Source organism: Leptosomus discolor, chromosome 16, assembly GCF_034619465.1.
Source record: "Leptosomus discolor isolate bLepDis1 chromosome 16, bLepDis1.hap2, whole genome shotgun sequence".
NCBI classification, from domain to species: Eukaryota; Metazoa; Chordata; class Aves; order Leptosomiformes; family Leptosomidae; genus Leptosomus; species Leptosomus discolor.
The window spans coordinates 6,284,531-6,307,848 of NC_141406.1; the positions used below are offsets into that span (position 1 = coordinate 6,284,531).

At 50.1% G+C, this 23,318-nt stretch overlaps 3 protein-coding genes across 3 annotated transcripts; 1 reads left to right on the forward strand and 2 right to left on the reverse strand.

Moving 5' to 3' along the window:
* Positions 1-1,227: 1,227 nt before the first annotated feature.
* TSSK2 (testis specific serine kinase 2) lies at positions 1,228-3,943 on the forward strand. The gene is given in 3 exon segments (XM_009957992.2): positions 1,228-1,297; positions 1,877-2,297; positions 2,299-3,943. Coding segments are annotated over 3 exon segments (978 nt in total). The 3' UTR covers positions 2,786-3,943.
* Positions 3,944-4,237: 294 nt separating this feature from the next.
* On the reverse strand, positions 4,238-13,737 carry ESS2 (ess-2 spliceosome associated protein). The gene is made up of 10 exons (XM_086474446.1): positions 13,501-13,737; positions 13,014-13,182; positions 11,945-12,040; positions 11,152-11,318; positions 9,165-9,282; positions 8,275-8,408; positions 8,029-8,131; positions 6,521-6,630; positions 5,493-5,608; positions 4,238-4,946 (listed from the first exon to the last, which is right to left on the reverse strand). The coding sequence occupies exons 1-10, from the start codon at positions 13,735-13,737 to the stop codon at positions 4,661-4,663; spliced, it is 1,536 nt and encodes a 511-aa protein (XP_086330572.1). The 3' UTR covers positions 4,238-4,660.
* A 1,279-nt stretch (positions 13,738-15,016) lies between these two features.
* GSC2 (goosecoid homeobox 2) lies at positions 15,017-17,012 on the reverse strand. The gene is made up of 3 exons (XM_009951295.1): positions 16,703-17,012; positions 15,644-15,891; positions 15,017-15,121 (listed from the first exon to the last, which is right to left on the reverse strand). Exons 1-3 carry the CDS (start codon positions 17,010-17,012, stop codon positions 15,017-15,019), a joined length of 663 nt encoding a protein of 220 aa, XP_009949597.1.
* Positions 17,013-23,318: the final 6,306 nt, after the last annotated feature.

Consider the following 23,318-nt stretch of genomic DNA (forward strand, 5'->3'; position numbering starts at 1 on the left):
ATGGGAAGGAACAGAAGGATCCGGTCTGTAAAATCTTGGCTCCAAGACTGGTGCTACAGGCAGGGCTTTGGGTTCTTTGATAATGGCTGGTTTTATAAGACACCAGGCCTGATGCTAATACGTGGGGAAGGCTTATCTTGTAGAGGGAAAAGGGTTCTAGGGCAACAATTAGCAGGGCTCATACCTAGAGCTTTAAACTAGATTCGAAGGAGGATGGGGTTGTAGCTGGGTTTCATTTCACTTGTAACCTTTCAGCCTCACCTTGCAGCTGGGCCACTCAGCTGAGCAGATCGTCCACCCGCTCCCACCGCACACGGCCGTACTCATGGCTGTCCCCTGCTGCCACCGAGAGGCTGTGGCATTCCCTGCTGTCACCTGGACACCTGCAGGTTTACCTGCGACCTCTGCCTGGCTCGCCACATTTCTTCAGACAACAGGTTTTGGCCGGGTTGCCACCATAGCTGCCCGCACCAACGGCTCAGGCTGCTGCGGTACACCCAGTTACCACCAACTGAACTTACCGAGTTCGCCTCTTGCAGTAGCAGAGCGCTGAGATCTTTCCAAAAGGGTGACAACCACTAACAAGGCTCACGATTTTATGGTTGCAGGCGTACCTGGTCCTGTCCGCACAGCCAACTGGTTAGCCTGCCGCGCCACGCACAGAAGATGTGCCATGCCCCCCTTTGCTTGACATTGCTCGGTGCACAGGGGCCTTAGGATGAAGCACCCTTGGTTTCTCAAACTGGCAGCTTCAGCACCCTTCCCACACCAACTGCCATGCCATGCTCTGGCTGACGCGCCCTGCTCTGGTCGCAGAGGTCCCCAGGCCACTTTTTGTAGGTGTCAGAGGTTGGTGTTCCTCTGGCAATGCCCAGGTCTTGCCTGCATCTCCCACAAGAGCTGCCAGCTCCAGGCGGACCTCTCTGCTGCCCTGGCGTCTCCTTCCCTCAGTAAAAGCCACTCTGCGCGGAGATCGGCCACTCCAGTGGGGGCTAGGCCAGCTCTGGAGCAGCTCCCCTCTGCGAGTGATCATTTTATGAAGAAGGCAGAGCACGACTAATGCCTCTCAGCAACTTGATGTTAAGTTTTGCCCTGGATGACACCATCCAGTAGCTTTATAAAAGGACTAAAAGGTCCTTCCAAGCGTCCCACACAGGGGTGGCTGCCTGAGACATCACAGCATCCAGTGCCCACCACAGCATTGACCTGGGCAGCCATCATAGCGCAATGGCACACCACCGCCAACTCAAGCAGCTCCCTCCCAGCTCTCCCCCCATGGATGATGCTGTGGAGCTTGGTGTGGTGGTTTGGTCCTGGCCAGATGCCAGGTGCCCACCAAAGCCACTCTATCACTCTCACTCCCCTCAGTTGGACAGGGGAGAGAAAATATAACAGGCATGGGGGTCAGATAAAGACAGTTTAATGAAGCAAAAGCCATGCGTGGAAGAAAAAGAAAACAAAAGATTTTATTCTCTACCTCCCATCAGCAGGTGATGTCCAGCCACTTCCTGGGAAGTAGGGCTCCAGTACACGTCACGGTTGCTCCAGACAACAAACGTAAAACCAATGTCCCCCCCTTCTTCCTCTTTTCCCCAGCTTATATTGCTGAGCAGACATCATATGATATGGAACATCCCTTTGGTCAGTCTGGGTCAGCTGTCCTGGCTATATCCCCTCCCAAGGTTTTACCCACCTCCAGCCTCCTGGGGAAATGTTGGGGAGACAGTTGTGATGCTGTGTGAGCCCGGCTCAGCAGAAGTCAAAACACTGGTGTGTCATCTAGCTACCACTGCACAGCACCATGAGGGCCGCATCTCAGGCAGACCCATTACACTTGGAAAGGAAGGTCATAGCCTGAGCAACATGCCAGGATAAGGCTCTTACAGCAAAGTGAAACCCACCTACTGTGAGCAGCTGAAACGCAACTTGGCCATCAAGATAATCAACAAGAAGAAAGCTCCTCAGGACTTTCTGGAAATACTTCTGCCCAGAGAAATAGAGGCTTTGAGACGTTTGCACCATCCATCAATCATCAAAACCTATAATATTTTTGAGACATCAGCTGGGAAAGTGTACATCGTGATGCAGCTGGGGGAAAATGGAGACCTCCTGAACTACATCAGGATCACAGGAGCTACGAAAGAGGACATTGCTCGCATCAAGTTTCGGCAGTTGGCTTCCGCCATCAAGCATTGCCATGACTTGAACTTCACTCACAGGGACCTGAAATGCAAGAACATTATTCTTGATGAAGACCTCAAAATCAAGCTGTCCGACTTTGGCTTTTCCAAATCCTCGTCTGGATGAAAATGGAAGAATTATTCTCAGCAAAACCTTCTGCGGGTCAGTTGGGTACACAGCCCCTGAAGTGCTAAAGGCCATTTCTTGTGACCCCAGGATTTCTGACATGTGGAGCCTGGGTGTCAGACTGTATATAACAGTCTACGCTTTAATGCCATTTGATGATTCCAATGTCAGGAAAATGGTCTGCCTTCAGAAACAACACAGCATTCCCTTCCCCAACTCAAGATACCCCACTGTTGAGTGCAAGGACCTCGTTTACCACCTGCTCCAGCCCAATGTGCCTCAGAGGCTGTGCATAGATGAAGTTTTGAAACACTTATGGTTGCAGACTCCAAAATCCACAATCCCTTCCCCCCTGCCAGCTGCAGAACAGGGTGAGCATTCCCAAAACCTGCATGAAGGAAAGCCCGAGCACAAGCAGCAAGCCAAATCCCATTCTGCAGAAGGGGAGGGAGAGGAGAAAGAAACAAGATCCTCTTAAGGATGGCTGGTTTTAACAGTATCACAAAGTTGGTCTAACTTGTGAACTGCTCATTCTTAACTTCAGCTTCTCTGGACCCTTTCAGCAATAGTCCTCATCTTTTGCTTTACAAAGTATAGGGACAGAAGACCCAAGACATCTGATGAGGTGAATGAACAGCTTAACACTATTATTCCCAAACGACCTGTCTCTGATATGGTTTGCAGCGATGAGAGGTTACTGTCAAAACACACGGGAACATTTCTTTCAGTGCTGCTGACATTTAACAGCTCTTACACTCACGTTTCTCAGGTTCCTGACTACACCGGCTGCAGAATTCACACATGCATCAACCACACTTGGGATTCGGTAAGCAAGGAGGCAGGTTATTAGGAAGTGTGAACTGATGTCTGAAACTGTATGCGTACTGTTTTCATAACATACCAATTCTCTTGACAGCCCCGCCATACATTCAAGAGCATCAGTTTAAAGTCCACTTAAATTAAAGAGAAGCCCTCCAAAATTCCGGGTCACTTCCCATATAGACATGGTTGTATCCTGTCTTCTGCAAAGTACAAAACCAGAGAAGTTTGGCAAGCTGGAAGAAAGTCCTTTCAGGAAGGCTTACCACACTGCAGATGACACAAAATTAAGTGGGAGCATCAATCGGCTCGAGGGTAGAGGGGGTCTGCAGAGGGATCTGGACAGGCTGGATTAAAGAGCTGAGGTCAACTGTATGAAGTTTAACAAGTCCAAGCGCCAGGTCCTGCGCTTGGGTCACAACAACCTCACACAGCACTACAGGCTTGGGGAAGGAGTGGCTGGAAAAGTGCCCAGTAGAAAAGGACCTGGGGGTGCTGGTTGACCGCCGGCTGAACATGAGCCAGCAGTGCGCCCAGGTGGCCAAGGCAGCCAACAGCATCCTGGCCTGTATCAGCAGTGGTGTGGCCAGCAGGAGGAGGGAGGTGACTGTGCCCCTGTACTCAGCACTGGTGAGACCAGGCTTCGAGTGCTGTGTGCAGTTTTGGGCACCACAGTATAGGAACGAGGCTGAGGTCCTGGAGTCTGGAAAACATGAGGAGCGCCTGAGGGAACTGGGGTTGTTTAGCCTAGTGAAGAGGAGGCTGAGAGGAGACCTTATTGCTCTCTACAGCTACCTAAAAGGAAGATGTAGTGAGGCCGGTGTTGGTCTCTTCTCCCAGGTAACTAAAGAGGAAACGGCCTCAGGTTGCACCAGGGGAGATTTAGATTGGCTATCAGGGAAAATTTCTTCACTTGTGGCATATCTCACTTCCTTCACAGTCACAGTCTAATCTACTATGTCAGACATTGGAACAGGCTGGCCAGGGAGGTGGTGGAGTCACCATCCCTGGAGGTGTTCAAAAGATGTATAGATGTGGTGCTTAGGGACATGGTTTAGTGGTGGGCTTGGCAGTGTTAGGATAATTGTTGGACTTGAAGATCTTAAAGGTCTTTTCTAACCAAAATGATTCTATGATTTTAATAAATAGACATATCTGTACAGAAATGTATTTAAATGCATGGCCATCTTAAAAAGAGAAATACATCTTAAAAAATATCACCATTTTCCAAGAGTCCAGGATCTTCTCTACCGTTACAGGAAGCATCTTTTTGCCACAGCAACCCTCTGCACCCCAGCCATGCAGTTCAAGAGGAAGTTGTAGTATGGCAGGAGATCCTCTGCTTCCAAAGAGCACATCGCAGGCTATTTTAGCTATATAGTCAAGAGCAGTGCTGGTCCCAGATCTTGTAGCCGCTGGCTTCCATTCCGGCAGCTGGATCTAGACACCCCTTACTACCGATTGTTCCCAACACACAGTCTGCAGACAGCTGAGCACAGCCAGTTCACTATCGACCTGCTGGTGACTGGACTATTCAGAAGAAATCAGACACCTTCTTTCTTTTAGGAAGCTGCAGTAAGTTGTCTGTGATCGATGTAGTGTCCTGAGATACTGGTGTCTGAGACACTGTCCTAGACTGGGGGGTGCTTGTGGGTGTATGAGGCCCATTTGCTGGGGTCTTGTAACCGGGAGTGCCTGTGTGGGCTGGGGAAGGAGTATAGCTGGCTCGCAGGGCTTTGTCGGTGTATTTACTTGCAGTCCTGTTCACTAGTCTCTGCAAAGCTGGCGACATCACTGGGCTCAGCCCTTTTGGCGTGAGGCTGGAATAAAACAAACCGTTTTAAAGGATTTTACAGTAAAAATCTGTGATTTTTCAGGAGATCTTCAATGCTTCTACAGGCAAGCTTGGTGTCTGCCACCCCCACAGACCAGACCCACTGGCAGCAGAAGTCATTCTGCCTGCAGGTAAATGAAGCCTGTCTCTCTAGAGAGAGAAGTGACAGAAACCTCACAGAAATGAGTGGCGCTGCCTGCCCTTCCCTCTGAGCCTGTTCTGTCCCTCCCGTGACACAGTCAAGCAAGCCTTATCATGTCTCCTCTGTGCAATGAGGCAGGACAGCGATCCAGATGCACTGCTGGGTGGCTGCAGGGCAGAACAGTAATGCTGATGAGAGGGAGTATCAGGGACTGCCACCAGCCACCTTCCCTCAGGAATCAATCGAGTTTTAAGTTCTAAAAGCTTTTAGTTTGACTTTACCTTTTCCTGCTTCCAGTAGTCTTATCGTTTCTCCCTTTCTACATACACGGATTTAAACCTGATCAGAAAATACCCACCCCCAGTTCTGCTGTCAGAACAGAAGTCTCACCTGGCCAAGTTTTCTGTCACTTTTCGAAGCGCCTCCTGCTTCTTTGCTCGGTTTTTAGCTGCCACTTCGTTGGCCATCTTGAGTCCTAACCTCTCACGACGCCCAGGCTCCAGGATCTAGAAATGCATCACACAGTTCACTCACCAAGGCACTCATAGGAGTGCTGCATGAAAGAGTCAAAGCACCTTCACAGCAGGATTCCAGCCCACAGGGACCTAAACCCAGGAGAAGTGGGGTCAGCCCACACCTCTCTGCTGCTCTGTAAGAGGCAGGACACAGACAGACCTCCAACCTGCCTTAGCAAGCAACGAAAACAGTAAAACCAGTTCAGTCAAGGAAGCAGCCACTACCTCTGGCACTTCCTCCTGCTGTCTCTCCTAGACAATGTCACCTGTGTCTTGCCTAGCCTTGCCTCTACCCAGCCAGCTCTCAGGCAAACACAGACATGGCTAAACAGCAGGAGAACCAGCCAAGGGCTTCAGAGTCTGACAAAACAGAGGCACAAACAGCAAATGACACCTTTTTTAAGCTAAGAGTTTCAGACAGCTCATATTTCATGACACCAGCAGGAGACAGGTGGCATGCAGGGCCATGTGCCATTAGCAGAGCCAGAGCACCTTTTCTACTCTCAAGTGATACATTTGCCTCAGGCTGTGACAGCCAGAAGATCAAGACAGACGGAAATCCTACAATTTCTGCCCATTCATACATTAAACCCAGAGAAATCAGGTGTCTCTTCAGCTTCCTCTGAAAGCCTCTCTGTCCGGGCCCATCCAATATTCTCAGTCTCCTGCCAACTGTGTGTGTTCCACCTTCGAGTATCTCCACCAGGCAGCTTTCATGTGGAGCCATGTCCACCTCCACTTTCCAAGTAGAACCTAGATCATCAGTCTCAAGGACTGGGAACACAGCCTAGAGAGGTGTCACAGTCCCACAACAACATTAATCTATTAGTTACTCACTGACCTTTCCCTTCTTAGTCCTTTCTCCCTCCCCAAAATGACATGCCAATTCAAAACACGAAATACCTTGAAGGCTGGTCCAGGCGTTCTGTCCACATACGGCGTTTCTGACCCTTCCAAGCGCAAAGGGGTGCTTTCAACTTCACCCCATGTCATAAAAGGAGACTCATTCACACCTAAAAACAAATTTAGAGTCATGCTGATGCAAGATATTTGACTATTCATTCCCTAGAAAAGATACAGAGAAGCAAATTATGAAATGCAGCAAATGCAACAACACACAAAGGAGCCCCTCCACTGCAGAGGAAATCACAGCCAATCTTGAATAGTAACATGTGGTTCCCATTAAAAGGGCATGACCTTAAACTCACAGGATGCCTTTGGCTGTGTCATCCTCTAGGTTACAACCACCAAACACTTGTCATTTCCACGTGTTTATTTTTCCATTTGGTGAGCTTTTGCTTAGTGACACTTCTGTTTTTTCCTCTACAGTGCTAGTCTTCCCCTCTGCTATGCTGTGAAGACTCCTTCAACACAGGTAACTATTTAAAAGCAGGGAAACGGGCAGAGGACTTAAGATAGAGGTAATAGCCAAACTTAGCCTCACTTCTTCTTGGGGCTAGCCTCTACCAAACAGTGACTGCACCTTGTCTAACAGCTATAACTGTAGAATAGATTCTAAGAGCCCGATTAAGTCACTGGTTAGAAAATCCTGCTGTCCAGGGTTTGGAAAAGGCATTTACAAGGGAAAAAGGAGGTGTGCTTCAACTGCCACCTACAGGCTTTCCGGAGGAAAAGCCTCAGTATGTTCTCCTTTTGGCCTAACAACAAGAGACAGGGAAACATAATGGCTGGTGAAGAACAGCTGAAAATTCAGACAAAACATTTCAACTGGAAGGAAAATAACCAGTTTGTTCTAACAAAGTATTCTGTGGCTAACACATCTGAACAAACGGAATCTATAATACACAGGTGTATCCAGACACAGGAAGAACCTAGAAAGCAGCAGACCTGGAGGAAAACAGTAGATTAGACTGTGACTGTGAAGGAAGTGAGATATGCCACATCCCTACGAGCCAGGCTGAACCATCACTCAGCAAACTACTGGACCCACTGACACTAATGCTCCTCATTTTGAAAAATGAGCACCCGAACTCATTGGAAGCTTAATGTTTGTGAAACCTTTGAATTCTTATCTTTAAACTCCAGAGAAGCATCACCCAGGGGTAAAAAAAGCAGCCACAGCACCCCAGTTGCCTAGGAAGGCTCACTGCCCTCTAGATGACTCCTAAACAAGGGCACAGCAGCTTGCTCAGAGCCTCTTGGGGACAGCAGGACTCCTCTTGCCAGCGTATCGGACTGGGATTGACGCACTGCATCGAGCTGGCGTACATGGTACATGAGAAAGTCACCAGCTCATGAGACGTACGCAGATAGAAGGCTTACCTCCTTGTCTAAACCAACGATACCTCAGTGTGACCAAACAGAGCATCAAAACAAGTCCAGTAGCAGTCCTCTCACACCAGGGGGAAAAAAAAAAAAAAAAAAAAAAAAAAAGAGGAAAACCATCTTACCAGGGGCAGGAGAGGGGGTAGCCACAAATCCATATCCATTCACTTTCGGAGACTCTTGGGGTATGAGTTCTTTCCCATCTGGTCCCACTTTGCCCTGTTTGTACTGAAATAAAAAAGACAATGCCATTCCTGCAGAGAAAGGTGTGAGTCACCTGTATCTAGCATACACAGTCCTCCTGGGTGATGAACACCACCAGAGACCAGAGTCTAACGAGGTTTCAGTCAGAAGAAGTAAAATTATCCAACCTGAGCATTGAGGGCTGCAGCTTGTTGGAGCTGTGATTTGCTCACAGCTTGGCTAAAAGGGTCCTTCACAAAACGGGTGTTTCGATGGACAACTTCCCTGGGCTTCTTAAATACGTCATCCTCATCAGGTACACCTTGAAAAGCAAAAGGCCTTTTCAGAAAGGGCTCAGGTAAGGCTAGGCAGCGTGCTCTAAAGCTCCTGACCAACCTGGTAACTTGCTACATACTCCTACACAGCACAGAATCCATCAGAAACTGCAGTGTGTACCTCTAGCAATTTAAAACAAAGTCTGCACTAAATAAGTGCTTTGTAACACCTGAAATCTATAAATTAAGGTCAGATTTTTAATTTTTCTTCTTAAGAACACAGTCAACAACTCTACTTTTCTACTTTGCCAGTTTGCAGAAGTTATCATTGTACATTTATAGTCCAAAAGAAAACTGTGTTTACAAAACTATGTAGTTTTCTATAGCAACCAAGGGACCAACAAGCCCGAGGAGCACCCTTTGAACAGAAGCAAAGAATGAATAAAGACAACAAGAAAGTGCTCATAAACAAGACAGACCAAACTGGAAAGAGCTTTGGCTCCTGAAAACAAGTGCTTCTACAACACACATAATGAGCTGCTCAACGACAAACAGAACACAATCAAATTCTGCAATCAGAGGCAAAGGAGCAAGGTCCAAAGAAAGAAAAAAAAAAAAAAAGAGACAAAAAGACTTTTTTACTTTTTTTTTTTTACACAACTTTACACATCTGAGCCTCACAGAAGAACAAGTGCAGTATTACCAGTAAGAGCTGCTCAGTCATCTACAGAAATGCTGTAACCACTGCTTGGAGTCAGCCCACCTAGAACCAATGCCTCTCCTGAGAAACCTGCAGGCCTCACCTGTCGGATAATACATGAGGGTGTTTCGAGCCGTGTACTCCCAGGTCTCCAGTCCGGCTTTCACATTCTCCAGAGCTTGCTGCTCTGCTGAAGGAAGCATCAGGTTCTCATTTCGTCGCTGAAAGGGCGATGGGGGGGGAAAAAAAAAAAAAAAATCAGGTCTGAAACATACTCCTGCAATCTTTTAATCAGGCATACACAACTTGGAGAGCTCGATCACGAGCTACCTGCCCCAGCACGCTTTGCAACTGGCAGGGCACAAGCACTCTCTCTCTGGCAAGTAGCATTTGCAAAACCATCCTGTTCCCAGGTGAGCTTGCAAACAACTCCACAAGGCAGTTCTGGTATAAAATCAGGCGAGAAGGAAAGAACTAACTTCTCAGAAAGTTCATGTTTATGACTTTGTCTATTGCACCTTGGGACAACACTTGTGACGCTCCGAACTTTTCCTGTTTTTTCTCTGTCCACTAATCAAAATTCAAACGAAGCATTCGTTGATAGCAAGGGAAAAGTAACACACAACACTTATCTAATATCAGGGCACTCTACAAAGCTTTGGCATGTAACCTTGGGAGAATAGTTGTACCATCCCAGTCCCGTGCAAACTGTGTTAGCTGAGGCAAGCAGGAACAAGAGAACAGACACTTCTCCTACACTTAGAGAGCTTTCAAACACTTCCATAGGCAGTACAGGTATGGAAGCCCTCGATAATCACACAGTTACTCGCACACAGCTACCAGCGTAGCAGTATCACCAATACCAGAAATAAATTAACAGAACCAAGTCAGCCACCAGTAAGTCTCACGCTAATTAAACTACACAATTACTGCCAGAAGCCATATATTAGACATCAACTGATGTTGTCTTTAACAGGTATCATCCACGTACATCTCAATAGCAGCATCATCACCGAGTTCCCTACACGAGGCACAGCGAAGTTGTCTGCTACACCAACAGACATGCTGTGCGAGTGCATGCAAGGTCTGAACAGAGTGCTGGCTGACAGGAAGACACACATCGACAGCATGGGACTGGCTTCGACCTGAAATAACCCCTGTGCTTTGGGAGTGTTCTCCTGCTGCCTGCCTTTTAGTTCTGGATGAAAGCATTCGAGCAAAGAAGATACATAAGGAGCCACAAAAGGTATTTTTATTGTAACAGACTCCAAGAGTTTACCTTAGCTGGGATAAAAACACAGCACTCACTCACAAGAGCAGTAAAGACTCATGTGTCAGGGCTAAACTTCATTACAAGGCACTGCAGCTCTCCCCCGTCACTGACACATCTGGCGACAGCGCCAGCTGCTCACAGCTGATGGAGAAAGATCGACATGGCAGCCCCAGAACAGCTTGTGAACCTCCTACAAAGCCACCAAGGAAAACAGCACAGCCAGCTACACTGTGTGCAGTACTGTGCTTCGGCAGCTGAGTGGATTATTACTGATAACAGAAAGAGAAAAATGAAATAAGAAAGACAATTAACTGTGAATAATAACGGGCTGACGAACAAGCAACAGGAACTGTTCTCAGCTGCTCCTCCTGGTATTGCTGTTCATGGGAGAGTCTGCCAAGAACAGCAATACTTGTACTTAGTGCAATGCTTCACAGTCTCAAAGCTTTAGGAAGAGACAGATCCTCAGCAACTGTCAACACTACCCTTGCATTACAGATGGGGAAAAAACAGGACTGCACAAGGAAGCCATGACCTGTCACAGGACCCAGGAAACCCACACTTCACTCAGATTTAGATGTGATCACCCCATGCACCTACTACCTTTCTATTCTTACTCAATAATACGAGTAATTCAACAGCCCCAAGCTCAGAGCCAACGACTTCTCTATCTGGATTTACAGCAGGATTTGAAAACTGATGTAAGATAATATTCTAATTAACCAAATAAGAAAGAAATACAGTAAAATGGTTATTTCCCCATTGTGCCACTCTGGAAGAATGGAAGAGCAGAGATACAGCTGAGCCATCTCCCTACCTGGGCATACTCCTCTTCTGCACCGTACAGCCAAGCATGCTTGACTTTCTCCTTCTCTTTGGCCACTTCCATGATCTGCTCAAATGAAGCATTATCCTCACTTGTGTGTTTTGCCAAAAAGGTGTCCAGACTGGGAAGTGCATCTTTATCATCTTTTTCTGCTTCTCCTAACAAGAGGAGGGAAGAAGCCCAGGAAAGGTTAATATCGCCCTTTCTACGACAGCACTAGACACAACTCTTAATCCCTTCTGACAATGAGCCTTCTATGGACCCACCAGTAATTAACAGGAAGCTTGGTGGAAAAAAAAAAAAAAAAAAGATACACACACCAGAGTGGTGTGATAATAAATTATCTTTTGGAAGACATACAACCAAGTTTCACATAAAACCTTTTATGGCATTTACAGCTATTTGCGTTAAAGGGAAAACGTACAAGTAGCCAGCTGCTAGCAGACGTTTTTAATATACTATATGAATAGCTCTGCCCCTACAATCTTTGCTTATTTACTGAATTAATTTCAGGTGATACAGAAAAAAAAAAAAAATTACTGCCTTCAAAAAGATCAACTGAGTTAAGAATTTACACAGCCATAAAGAGACTCATAACCGAGAACTCACACACATGATGTAAAACATATCAAGTTCAACTTCAGAGTGATCATTTTCACCTACTTGAAGGTTTAAGAAAACTGCTTGAACATCTGCTAAACACCCAAAACCCTCACAAGAGACAGATCACAAAAGTATTTTCCTGCTGCTGAAGAATTCAGCTAGAGAAACATCATTCTCCTACCTTCCTCTGCAGCTTTGGTGCCCGCTTTGGTTTTATTTCCCAGTGGAACGCCACCTGGACGCACTTCTGGGGTTTCAAACGTAGCTGGAGTAACATCTGTGGCAGAAAGAAAAGAAAAAAAAAAAAAAAGACTCACACAGTTACTAGAGCACAGAACAGGACACTTGCTGCAACATCCTCCACCACGGTGAGGGTCATGTGCCAAACAAGTCACAGAAGACATATCAAGAGAACAACAATTTAATTAAAAAGGTGTGAAAAGAACTCCAAGATACTCTATTTGGTTCTGTCCCAATCACTGAACAAGATTTCGCCCTCACCTCAGCCATTATTTTTCTCCTGCTGGGAAAAAGTCACAAGAGAGCCACAGCCAAGCGTCTTTGCCACCCTACCCACAGCTTTGGCCAACAGAAGCAAGCAGCAGCATAACAACCTTAACCCAGGCCAGGGCCAGCACCTGCAGTGTGGAAGTGAAACCACTTGGTGACACATGCCCTTGGCCACCAGAAAGCTAGTGACCTAAACCCCACTCTCAGCGCTCAGCCAAGGACTAGGCTTTTGCATAAGAAACACCTGAACTTGAAGTGAAAACAAACATACAACAGGGTGTTGGCTGCCTGCTGCACGAGCCTCTGATAATCATGAGCTTCCAACACCTTCTGTTCCCAAGATATGAAAATCTTACACACTTGTTGATGCAACAAGAACACTTAAAACTATAGTAACAATTCAAAACACAGCTTAAAAAGTTTCTGATAGTACAATACTGCACATTAGAGCATGCAACATTCCCTAGGGAGCAGGAACTTGGAAAAAGATGCCTATGAAGAATGGTTATTCAGTAGCTGTCTTCTCCATAACTACTCCCTCAAGAAGGGATTATTAGACACCATCAAAGAGAAATTCAGCATCAGCCATCAGACACTGGCTACTGCCCAATCGGGTATCCTAATTTCCACGCAATGTCAATCTCGAATCTTTAAGATAAGCACTGCTGGCATAACATTAGATAAACCAGAGCAATAACATTAAATATAATTTATCTATGCCCCAGTGAGACAGTTCTTACAAGGTGCAGGTGTATCCCTCGATGACTTGCCCAAGGAGGAGCCGAACTTGATAGCAATTTGTCTCATTTTCTCCAAGTCACCGTTTTCTTCGGCCTCCAGATATTCCTTCTGCGCTCGCAACTTCTCCACGTCAGGAAAGAAGTCTCGCTGAATAATTTTCTCTAAACTCTGCAAACAGAAAGACAACTGCAGGGCCGCCCTGGGACGCCTCGGAGTGCCGGCTCAGCTCGGGGCCAGCCGCACGCAGCGCACGGGAAGGACGGGCGGCCCAAGCCGAGGCCGGACCGCTGGCAGCGCGCTGGCCGCTGTCGCCGCAGGAGCTGCCTCGTCCCCAGGCCTGACCCAGGGCTACACAGCGCAGACCCGAGCCGGGAGCCGCCCGGCCCAGAGAACGGGGCCTCCCGGGCCCCGGCGCGGCCCGCCGCGGTCCCGCCTTCCCCCGCGCCAGGCCCAGGCCCAGGCGCAGGCCCGGGCCCACCGGCCTACCTCGATGTAGGCCTCCTCATCCAGGATCTTCTTCGGGCGCTTCGCGGCCGGCGGCGTCGCCTCCTTCTCCGCCGCCACGGCGGTGCCCGCGGCGGCAGCCGGCACCAAGGCGTCAGGCGAGGCCGCTGGAATCGTCGTCGTCGTCATCGCTGTCGTTGTCGCCGTCGTCATCGTTGTCGCCGTCGTCGCCGTTGTCGCCGTCGTCATCGTTGTCGCCGTTGTCGCCGTCGCCGCCATAGCGCCGAGGGCCCGGGCAGCCGGCGAGCGCCCTGACCCGACCCTCCTGCGCCGCCGTTACGAAGCGGGGCGACACGCTGTGACGTCACGCCGCCGCGCCACGGGGAGCCGGAACGGCCCGCCCCGCCCAGGAGAGACGCGCGGAGGCGGGCGCGGAGGCGGCCAGCGCGCCCCCTGCCGGCCGGGAGGACCCGCTCGGTCCCGCTCTGTGCCGGCGGCGCGATCGCGGCCCGGGGAGGCTGCGGCGGCGTCACGGCCCGGGCGCCGCCGGGACGCGGCCTGGGGGCAGCCGCGGGGGCCGCAAGCTGTCCCTGCCGCTGCGGGCCGGGGCCGGGGCCGGGGCGAGGCCTTTGGCACCCACAGGCCGCGCGTTGGGTGTCTCCCCCCCGCCCCGCCCCAGCACCCCGCCGGCCGCCCGCAGGGCTCCTCAGGAACACCTCGGGCTCCCCGGAGCGGGGACCGGCACCTGGGTGGGCGAGGGCTGCGTAAGGTCTCCCCGGGGCTGTGGGGCAGGTGAAGGCCCGGTGGGGAGCTGGCACCGCCGGCAGGCTTGGCCAGGGCCCCCCACCGCCAGCAGCTTTCCACGGCACGTACAGAGGTGACAGGACAGTTTTATTGATGTCACTGCTTTACAGGATGGGGTTTCTCTTTGGCCTTGCCAGGGACACGGGCACCCCTTGCACTGACGGGACCGGCAGGGGCTGGCCGCGAAGGTGAGCTGGATGCTGGCTGTGCCAACCCCTCTCCCCACCACGGCGGGTTACCTCTCCCACAGGCTGTAGTGAGAAATCCGTGTTTCTTTGTTGAGGAACAAACCACCTGTTCAGTGAGCTTGACCCCAAAAGCAACTCCATAGGCCATCGAGGCGCTGAAAATAGGAAACACTCCTCTGCAGGGTATTTTGCAAATCTACAGTGGTAAAACACACACAAATAGAACCTGCACAGAGCAAAGACAAGACGGGGAGTCATCCCTTCTCTTGAAGCACACACATTGAACACTGATACAGCTCTGTCCCCTGCACAGGCTTTTGGCAGTGGATTCTGCTTAAGCATCTGAGGGTCATGGCTGGTGAGTTATTTGCCACATGAACTAGGTTTGGAAGAGCAACAGGGACGTGAAAGTGCCATGTCTGCTTTTGCCTGCCCTCCTCCTCCAGGAATCACAGAGATCCCCTTTTGCTTCATTAGTCCCCCTCGAGTTACCCTCCTACAGAACCTGTCAACTACGGGAAATGGATGCTCTTGGCATTCATCTGCTGAGCCACAGCCTGTGGTCACTAACAGCTCTCCTCGGAGGGCGACTTGGTGCCTTGAAGGATCAGCGCTGACGCGGACGCCCTCTTCTGATGCCGCCACTTGGCCCGCCGATTTTTAAACCAAACCTAGAAAGTGCAAAACAAGAAAACAACTTTTGCATTTTGTGTGTTACTTGGAGAGGGGCAGGCAGGGCTGTACAACATAAGCTTTGTGAGACTCTAATACCTTTCCCAACATGAAAGCTTGATACAAAATTTAATCAGTCCCTCCCCTGCTCAGATACACGTAAAAGGCACAAGGGAGCTGGGACCCCCCATGGCAAATTCAGAAGACAAGCAGATCAAACAAATAAGGAATATACACTGGGTGCAGGGGATGAGCAGGATTGGGCACGTCTGTGTGTTTATACAGGCAATTCTAGGAGAGAGGGAGTGCCTGAGTTTATGGGACCGGACACCAGAACGAATCAGCTCAGCAGAACTGCTTTACCCTCTTCCAAACCTAAACCCTGTTTTGTCAAATACCCAAGAATAGTTTTTGAAATGAGACCCTGGGACTGCAGCTCCCAAAAGAGACAGCACAATGACCCGGTCTGCGTTCTTGGGGGGCTGCAGCCAGCAGCACCTCACCAAGTGGCAGGATCTCACCTCCACCCTCTCCTCCTTCAAGTGAATGCGGTTTGCCAGGTGCTCACGGGTGATGACGTCCGGGTACTGGTTCTGATGGAAAAGCGTCTCCAAGGCCTGCAGCTGGTCCTCAGTGAATATGGTGCGATGCCGGCGCGTCCGGCGCTGTATCTGGTGGAAAGTCTGCAGCTCGCTGGGGTTCCCCTGGGTGTTCTTACAGACCCTGACTGCTGAGTGGAAGAGCCGCACGGGCCAGGGCAACCGGGCGTCTGCAAGGGGAGAGGTACAGCGGCAGGGTTAGGGGTGGGGGGCTGAAACACCCACCTTGCTCAAGGCAGTTCAGGCACAAGTTGCATCCACACACGCTGTTTGGAAGGAGGCAGCCGGACAGCTGACGTGGGTGCTGAACTGCCTCATCACCATGCAAGTGAGAGAAGGGCTTGGGGCATCACTTTGGGAGAAGCGTGTAGGTGGGGAGCACTGGTTGGGTGTTCTTCGTTTACTTACCAATTGCACTATGGCCAGCTCCAGAAGGTGGGTGGAAACTCGCAGCCTGGTGAGGAGTTGTGTTTCAGTCCTGACAAGGGGGATTTCTGAACTCTTGAGCTGCATTTTTAAGGGTTTGCTACTTTTTTTTTTTTTTTTTGCTAGTTGCAGTAATTTTACTAGATGTAGCCAAAAGCTCTTAAAGGACAAGTGAAGTTCCCCAGGGCCAGTGTTGTCAGGAAGCACAGGCACAGCTCTGTGCATGGGCAGCATGACCATGGGGCCCCACACTCCACTGAGAACTTCCACCCTGGAAGCATCAGCCTCTCGAGTGTTTTACACTAAACCAGTCATATCCAGTAATAAATAGCACCTGCTGCTTTTAAACCCGCAGTAGCACTGCAGGTAAAAGTGCCTGCTCTGGGAAGCCATGCTGAGAAAGGAGCTCAGCTCTCTGGAGCTGGGGTCTGAGACCACCATGGTGGCAGGCCGGACGCTTACATTATCAGTCAATGCCCAGGTTTTCCCCTTCCCCCGGCACTGGCACCAGCCCCTCCGCAAGCCCTACGCTGTGAACCAAACCCAAACACTCACCCAGCCAACTCGGCGAGTCCTTCAGGGAACGGGCTTTTGTGTGAGAACAGCAGCAGCAGTAGCAGCCTGCCCCGTCCAGCTCTTCCTCCTCCTCCTCCTCCTCCTCCTCCTGCAGGGAGCTGGCCGGGAAAGTCCCCAACTCACACAGCCCTTTGGGTGCGCAATCCAAGATGCTCTGGAGGCACAGTGGGACCAGGACCTGGGGGCTCTTCTCTGCTGGGCTGGAGAGGATGTCCTCAATGCTGAATGAACACGGCTTCTTGAGGCCTCTGCTGCCGGCGCCAGTGTCCGACGCTGGCTCTGAAGACATCGTCTGCCGGCACCAGTGGCTGCAGGACCGGGCAGCTGAGGCTGACCGGGACTTGCTCTCCGTGTGCTAACTCCAGAGTGGGGTCTCGCAAGGAGAAAGACAGCTTAGATAGCTTTTAAAATGGACTGGCAAAGCTGTCCAGAATTGCTGCTTTGTCTTGGCATTTCAAGTGACTGTTATTCTCGCAGCCGAGTTTTTATTTTATACACACATGCACTTTTTCTCCTTCTAACCTAGCTGCTTTATGACTGAAGCAACCCTAAATATATATATATAGAGAGAGAGATATAATCCCTTTGGAAAGAAACCCATAAACCCCCCTGTGAAGAAAATAAATTCTAACTAATCTTGGCAGCTTTGTGAAGGGTTAGTGTGGATCTAAGATTTAACTAATCCCACAAAAATGACTGGAGAAGGAAATCTGATTTCTCCATCTCGGGTGTAGATTTGAGGTGGTTATGATCTCCATTGTGCTGCAGCCTCTGATCCAAGGAAGGGGGAGGATAGCTGTTCCCAGCCCGGAAATGGACCAGAGGATTAACTCCTTAAAAGAGGCAAATTATCCCTTTCTCTGGCCAAATGATAGCTTTCCCATCAAAAGAGAGCTGTCATATCATACAATATGAGAGAGCAGAGAGTTCAGCTTAATAAAAAATCATTTTTAACCATAGCACAGCCTTTGGCTGTGCCAGAACTCTCTGCAAAAGTTGATTTATTTTCTGCTGAAAGCAGAGAAATTGTATTTTCCCTCCTTCTTCCTTCCCCCACCTCCGCTGCCCTAATCACAATGATAATGCAGATGCTTTGCATGTATCCAACATACTCTTTGTAAGGATTCAAAGCCCTTAATAAATTAGATTACTGGCAGCTCGCGGCAGCTCTGTGGCATAGCTTATTGGCATGTAGCCGCCTCCTGTACAGCTGAGCCGTAGCCCTGCTCGGCGTCAGGAAGGGAAGGGGAAGATTGCTGCCTGCTGCCTCCGTGTGCAGGCAGGCAGCGAGGTCCCGCGGCAGCACGGGCAGGAGTGTGGTCTCAGTGCCACAACTAATGGGCGGTTCAGCGAGCCCAGAGCAGCCAGGCTTCCCTAAAGCATTGTCAGTTCAATTCCCAGCTTCTGTCCAGCAAGAGAAACTGGGATGAAGCTGCGTCCAAGAGCAGTGACTCAGGACGGAAGAGGACGCCTGGCACCGACCCTGCCAAGGGCAAACAGCTAGGCCTGGCAGATGCAATCCACAGAAGGAGGGAGGGCATCTTCCACCTTGGGTTCATAACTGAGTAGCTGGGGTTAAAATAGAGAAGGTGTGGTTGAGCTCAGGTTGCTTAGGAAAGATTAAACCCAAGGTTTCTTGCCCTCAGTGTGGTTTAAGCCAAGGTGAGTAGCAAGGCTTCAGGAGCTCACATGGGGAATGTTCTCCTGCTTGATGTTTCTTTGCAGGGGACAGAAGCCATCAGTCCCACTCATGGCACACTGAGGTGACGCACAGGTGAGTGCTGTGAAACCACTGCACATCCGAGGTCCTCATGGCACCTCATGACTTCACGCTGAACAGCCCAGCAACCACTCAAGCATCATGCGAAAATGAGAGCCAGTCTCCAGGAGAGCCCTCTCTCAGTCCGCATTCTTTTATCTTTGCCTCTGCTTTCTGCCTGCCCTTCCTCACCCTGCTGGTCTCCCAGTGCCAGGAAGAGATGCCCCATAGCCGCTCTACCTGTGACACTCAAGTCTCTGTAAAATCTCACTTAAAACCAAACCACTTTTTTTTTTCTTCCATCCATTTATTTGCCTCCTCTTCAGCTATTCCAATGGTGTAACATAAATTATAACCGTGCTCTATGAAACTTTACATATTCGCTGTAGGTTTGAAAGGAAGACACCTTCATAGCTGCACGGTCTGGACATGTTCACTGCCGCCCTGCCAAAGTGTCAGCACTCCAGAGAGGCACTGGGGATGCAGTAATACCAGGGATCATCGCAAACTACTCCCAGCTTTTATGCACATACCCAAATGCTGACACAGGAGATGGATGTGGGGCCAGGTTCTGCTCCCCACACTGTGCTGGTCCAGGGCGACAGCAGGCCTGAGCCGGGCAGGCTCAGGATCCGATCCTTTCTGTTCTTGGCTGTAATAATCATGCACCCGAAGCGGATTAATTCTCCTTCCCCATCCTTAACAAAGGGCGCCTTTCCCTGGCCTCCCCTGCCCGTCCCTGCCTTCCCACCGCACATGCACTTAGCCTATTAGGATCTCCGCTGATTGCTTTCTTTCATTCCTCCCGTACCTTTCACTTCAGAAAATGGACTGGTAATACTTCTTTTATCAAAGAATTATGGGATTTAGGACCTAGATCTTACAAAGAGACTTTTGATAGCTGCTGGTAATCAAATCCCAATCGGCAGACACTTCTCTGCACCCTGTTACCAGAGAGGAATAAAGGAAAGGGATTATTGATGTTCTGTTTACTGAGCCTCCAGAAGATAGGATCGCTGGGCTATTTCATATTAGAAAAGAAAAATAAAACAAGAAAGAAAAAAAATGCGGACAAGAGAGGACAATATAGATATAGATAAAAAGAAAAGAAACAGGCTCTTATCATTTTCTTATTGGTTAAGAAGATTCAAAAGCCATTATAGAGGATTAGCAAAAAGGTTAATCTGCTTTAGCTGTTCACTTGTCAAAAGTGAATTTATAGGGTTTGAAAATCCTTCCTATGGTGAAACCAAAAAAAATCCCTCTCTCCCTCCCCTGCCCCTCTCTTCTGCAGGAAGCACAAGGGGATGGGAATGGGAGCTTTGGAGACCCTAAAACATGGGAGCAGCCTCCCCTTGCTTTGCCCCTGTCTGAGTGCTGGCACCCATGGAAGCTCTGGTTTGGCAGCGCTTCCCCCCACTCCCTCATCAACCCCCAGTCACAGCACAGCCCCATGTGCCCCACAGGCCTTTCCTCTGCCAGACACAGCACCCCATGGTGGAGGTGGCAGCTGCAGGCATGATTTTGGTGCTGTTCATTCATTTTGGGGCTGGGGGAGTCACCATTCCCTGGAGGGGGAGCGCACCCCTCATGCCTCCTGCCAACCCACCACCACCTCATGGGTCGAGGCAACATGGCCTCCAAGCGGGTGCCATGACAGAAGCTCGACCCCAGCCACTACTCCCCACCATCAGCAGATGCCAAACAGGCTGCTGGGCCAGCCCATGGCCGGGTTTTGACGGAGTGGGGTTGGACTGGACCCTGTAGAAGCCCTGTCACTGGGAGGCGGCAGCGCCGCACTGTTTCAGCTCCCGTGAGTGGAAGGATTTCATGCACACGGGGTGGTCCCAGTACATTCCTCCGCCTCGCTCTTCCCACCCGGCCCATAAAGAGTTTCTGGTGAGCTCTTTGCTCTGCAGGTGCTTCTGACTGTCATGGGGACAGGTCTGCTACTTCCTTTCATGCTGTTTGAAGTTCACTTGAGCCAGAAAACTGTCCAAAAGGATAAGGCAGACACCCAAAGTGACCTTGGCACCACAATGTAGCACAAGCAGTTAGGAAGTGATCTAATTCTTCTCATCTCTTCCACTCAAAAAAGCTCAGAGCTGCTTGCAATCCCACAATTGCAAAACAACTCAGGCAGAAGAACAAGTGAACAGAAAATCAAAATTCAGCAAAAGGATTTGCAAGAACCAAGGCAGTTTGTGTTAGAGAGAGCCTGGATGCTCCTGCAAGCCCTGCTCCAGCCTCCTCCCCACCTCCAGAGCGGGAGAGGGGAGCTCCCACAGCAGATCCTCCTCACAGTGCTGCAACAAAAGCACCTGCCTGGAACTGGTGAACCCCAGGTGCAACTGCAACGCCCAGCTGAAATCTCAACCCCTTTAACATCAACAGCAAACTCCATGGATGCTCTGAGACATCTGGTGCCTCTGCACTACCCCTGCTTGGACACACCCAAGTCAAGGACCCAAATTTACCCTGGGAACCCAAGCACTATAAATAGATCCTCCCTTAAACCCACAGCCACAAAAATCAGAGAGCCCAAACCACTGAGAGGCATTGAGATTTGCGATGAGATTGGGGCTGCTGGTGGTGCCAGGCAGGTGCTTCACCTTGGGCTTAACAAGGCTGCAATTAGCCAGGGGTGAGAGCACAGGCTGTGCAAGGGGGATCCCTCCATGGGAATTTGTTTCTATCCCTCTCTCAGGGCCGTGCACAAGGGGAGGTTTGGTTATAGATGGGTCAATAAACCCAGGTGGGATCGATGGTCTTTGCTGGGGTGAGAGTTGGTTTCTGCTGCTTGATGCCAAGGTATCCTCTCCTTGCCAGCAACGGGGACAGCTCAGTCTGTTCATGACCAAGATGCTCCAGGTATTTGCGGTTGGACACCATCAGAGACAGCGCCCAGCAAGGGGACCTTCTCCCCGCGCCCACAAAGCTGATCTCACGCCCACAAACCACCGCCCCGCTCTGCTGCCCAGGGAACAGAAAAGCCTGCTCATAAATCAGAAATAAAACGAACCTGGCATCTTTGGCGAGCAAATTAAATTGTGGGCTTTGGAGGAGTGTTTCTGTTTAGCCTAATCATTAATAAATCAACAGGAGCCGTAAGGAAGAGGAGCGGGGCTGCGCCCCATGCTGTCCAAAGGGATGGAGAGCTGTGGGGCAGCCCGCTCCATCCCCTGTGCCCCTGTGTCCCCTCGGGCACCCCAGGGAGAGCAGGGGGAGCCCGGTCCCACCGCTCGCTCCCCACCACCCAGGGCTCACCCGCCCCCGGGGAGAGCTGCAAGGCACAGGTTAATACATCAGTCTGTCTCCAGAACAAACGGTTTGCTTTGTGCGCCTGACAAAAGCCTGTTGTAAATGGCAGCCCCTCACCTCCTCTTCTGAAAGGCTTTTAATTAAAACGTGGAAGGGGCTTTTCTGTGTACTTAAAAAACCCCAACACCTAGTTAGATTTCAGCACATGCCCATTTCAGGCATCAATTTACTCTCACCTTCCTGCTGCATTTCCACGCGTGTTCCCCTGATACAAAATCCAGAGCTTCCAAACCCATTTGCTTTCTAACACTCCTCGCTGAGGTGGGAGGCTCGGTGCGGCTGGGTAAGGATTCCGAGGTGAACACTCAGTAACAACAGGGTGTTATCAAGCAGGCATTCTTTATTGCAGCACTGGGCGGCACTGGGGATGTTCCACCACGAGTGCTCCAACAGGCTAGCAAAACATGTCAGTTCATATACACAAAAATCATACATATGCATCAGATTTCCTGAGAAGGGCAGTCTTATGGTGATGAGTTCCCAGCATCCATAGTCTCCCTCACACTGTCCTCTAGTTGAATCCTCCTTCTTGAGCACAAGCCAGGGCTCCTTTCCTGATGCAACCTTTTGTAACAATCAGTCCTGTACTAGACAGGTCTCCTTAATGTCTGGAGCTTTGTCTCCTTGATGTCAGGAAACATGTTATCTATTTATCAACTTTGCTCAGCAAATAGCTAAAACCACCCTTGTGGGGGAAGGAAAACGCAGGAAACCAAAGACGCAAGCAAAACTAAACAAAAATATGCGAGTAAAGCTTTTATGTATCACAGTGAGGCCTTAGTCAGGGATTGTCAGGGTTTAGCTCTTTCACCCCCTACAATTAGCACATGCTCTTTAACTAATTTTCCATTTGGTGTGTGCACAGCAGATAATGCTGCTATTTATGGCTTTCTTCTGTCAATGCTGCACCTCCTTCTGGGGCCGTATCCTGTGAACAGAACAAGGCACATCTCCGGCACGGGCCAGCAGCTCGGGGATGGGGATATCATCCGTCCTCATCCCTATCTCCAGCCTCATCCTCAGGCCAGCCGCCTCCTGGCTCTGTTCTGCAGGTCTCTTCCCCAGACCCCTGAGCTGGGAAAATCCTCATGGCCATCACTGAGCTGATACATCTTTCCGAGTGAAAATGGAGCTGAAGCAGGCAAAGCTGCTAAATTAAGTCTGTCTGGAACAAGCCATTACACACTGAAACCTTCTGAACACCAAGGGGAGATGGATAAAACCCTCCAAAAGCTCCTGAAGATACTGCCAGCAGAAAGGGGCTGCGGGGGGTGTGTGATGAGCAAGGACGAGCCCAAGGAAAGGGAAGGATGCCCCCCAAACCTCTACCCAATGGAACTGAGATGCAGGGATGTGGCCAAGGGCACAGAGGCCGTCTGTAGCAGAGGAGATGGGCTTCAGCCACCAGCCAGCACTGGGACACGTGGGCCACCCCCATGGCCCCCCTCGGTGTGAGCACTGGGGATGGGGTAGCCACCATGGCCAGCCTCAAACTGCAGCTCTGAGCTGCTCAGG

Coding starts and splice junctions, on each gene's coding strand:
- GSC2 (XM_009951295.1), bottom strand. CDS start 17,012: ATGTCTTCAGAGCCAGCGTCGGACACTGGCGCCGGCAGCAGAGGCCTC. Junction 15,892..16,702: donor GGACTCGCCGAGTTGGCTGG/GTGAGTGTTTGG, acceptor CTCCCCTTGCAG/ACGCCCGGTTGCCCTGGCCC. Junction 15,122..15,643: donor TGAAGGAGGAGAGGGTGGAG/GTGAGATCCTGC, acceptor TGCACTTTCTAG/GTTTGGTTTAAAAATCGGCG.
- ESS2 (XM_086474446.1), bottom strand. CDS start 13,737: ATGGCGGCGACGGCGACAACGGCGACAACGATGACGACGGCGACAACG. Junction 9,283..11,151: donor CAGAAGAGGAGTATGCCCAG/GTAGGGAGATGG, acceptor TCGCCCTTTCAG/CGACGAAATGAGAACCTGAT. Junction 6,631..8,028: donor TACCCCCTCTCCTGCCCCTG/GTAAGATGGTTT, acceptor ATTTGTTTTTAG/GTGTGAATGAGTCTCCTTTT.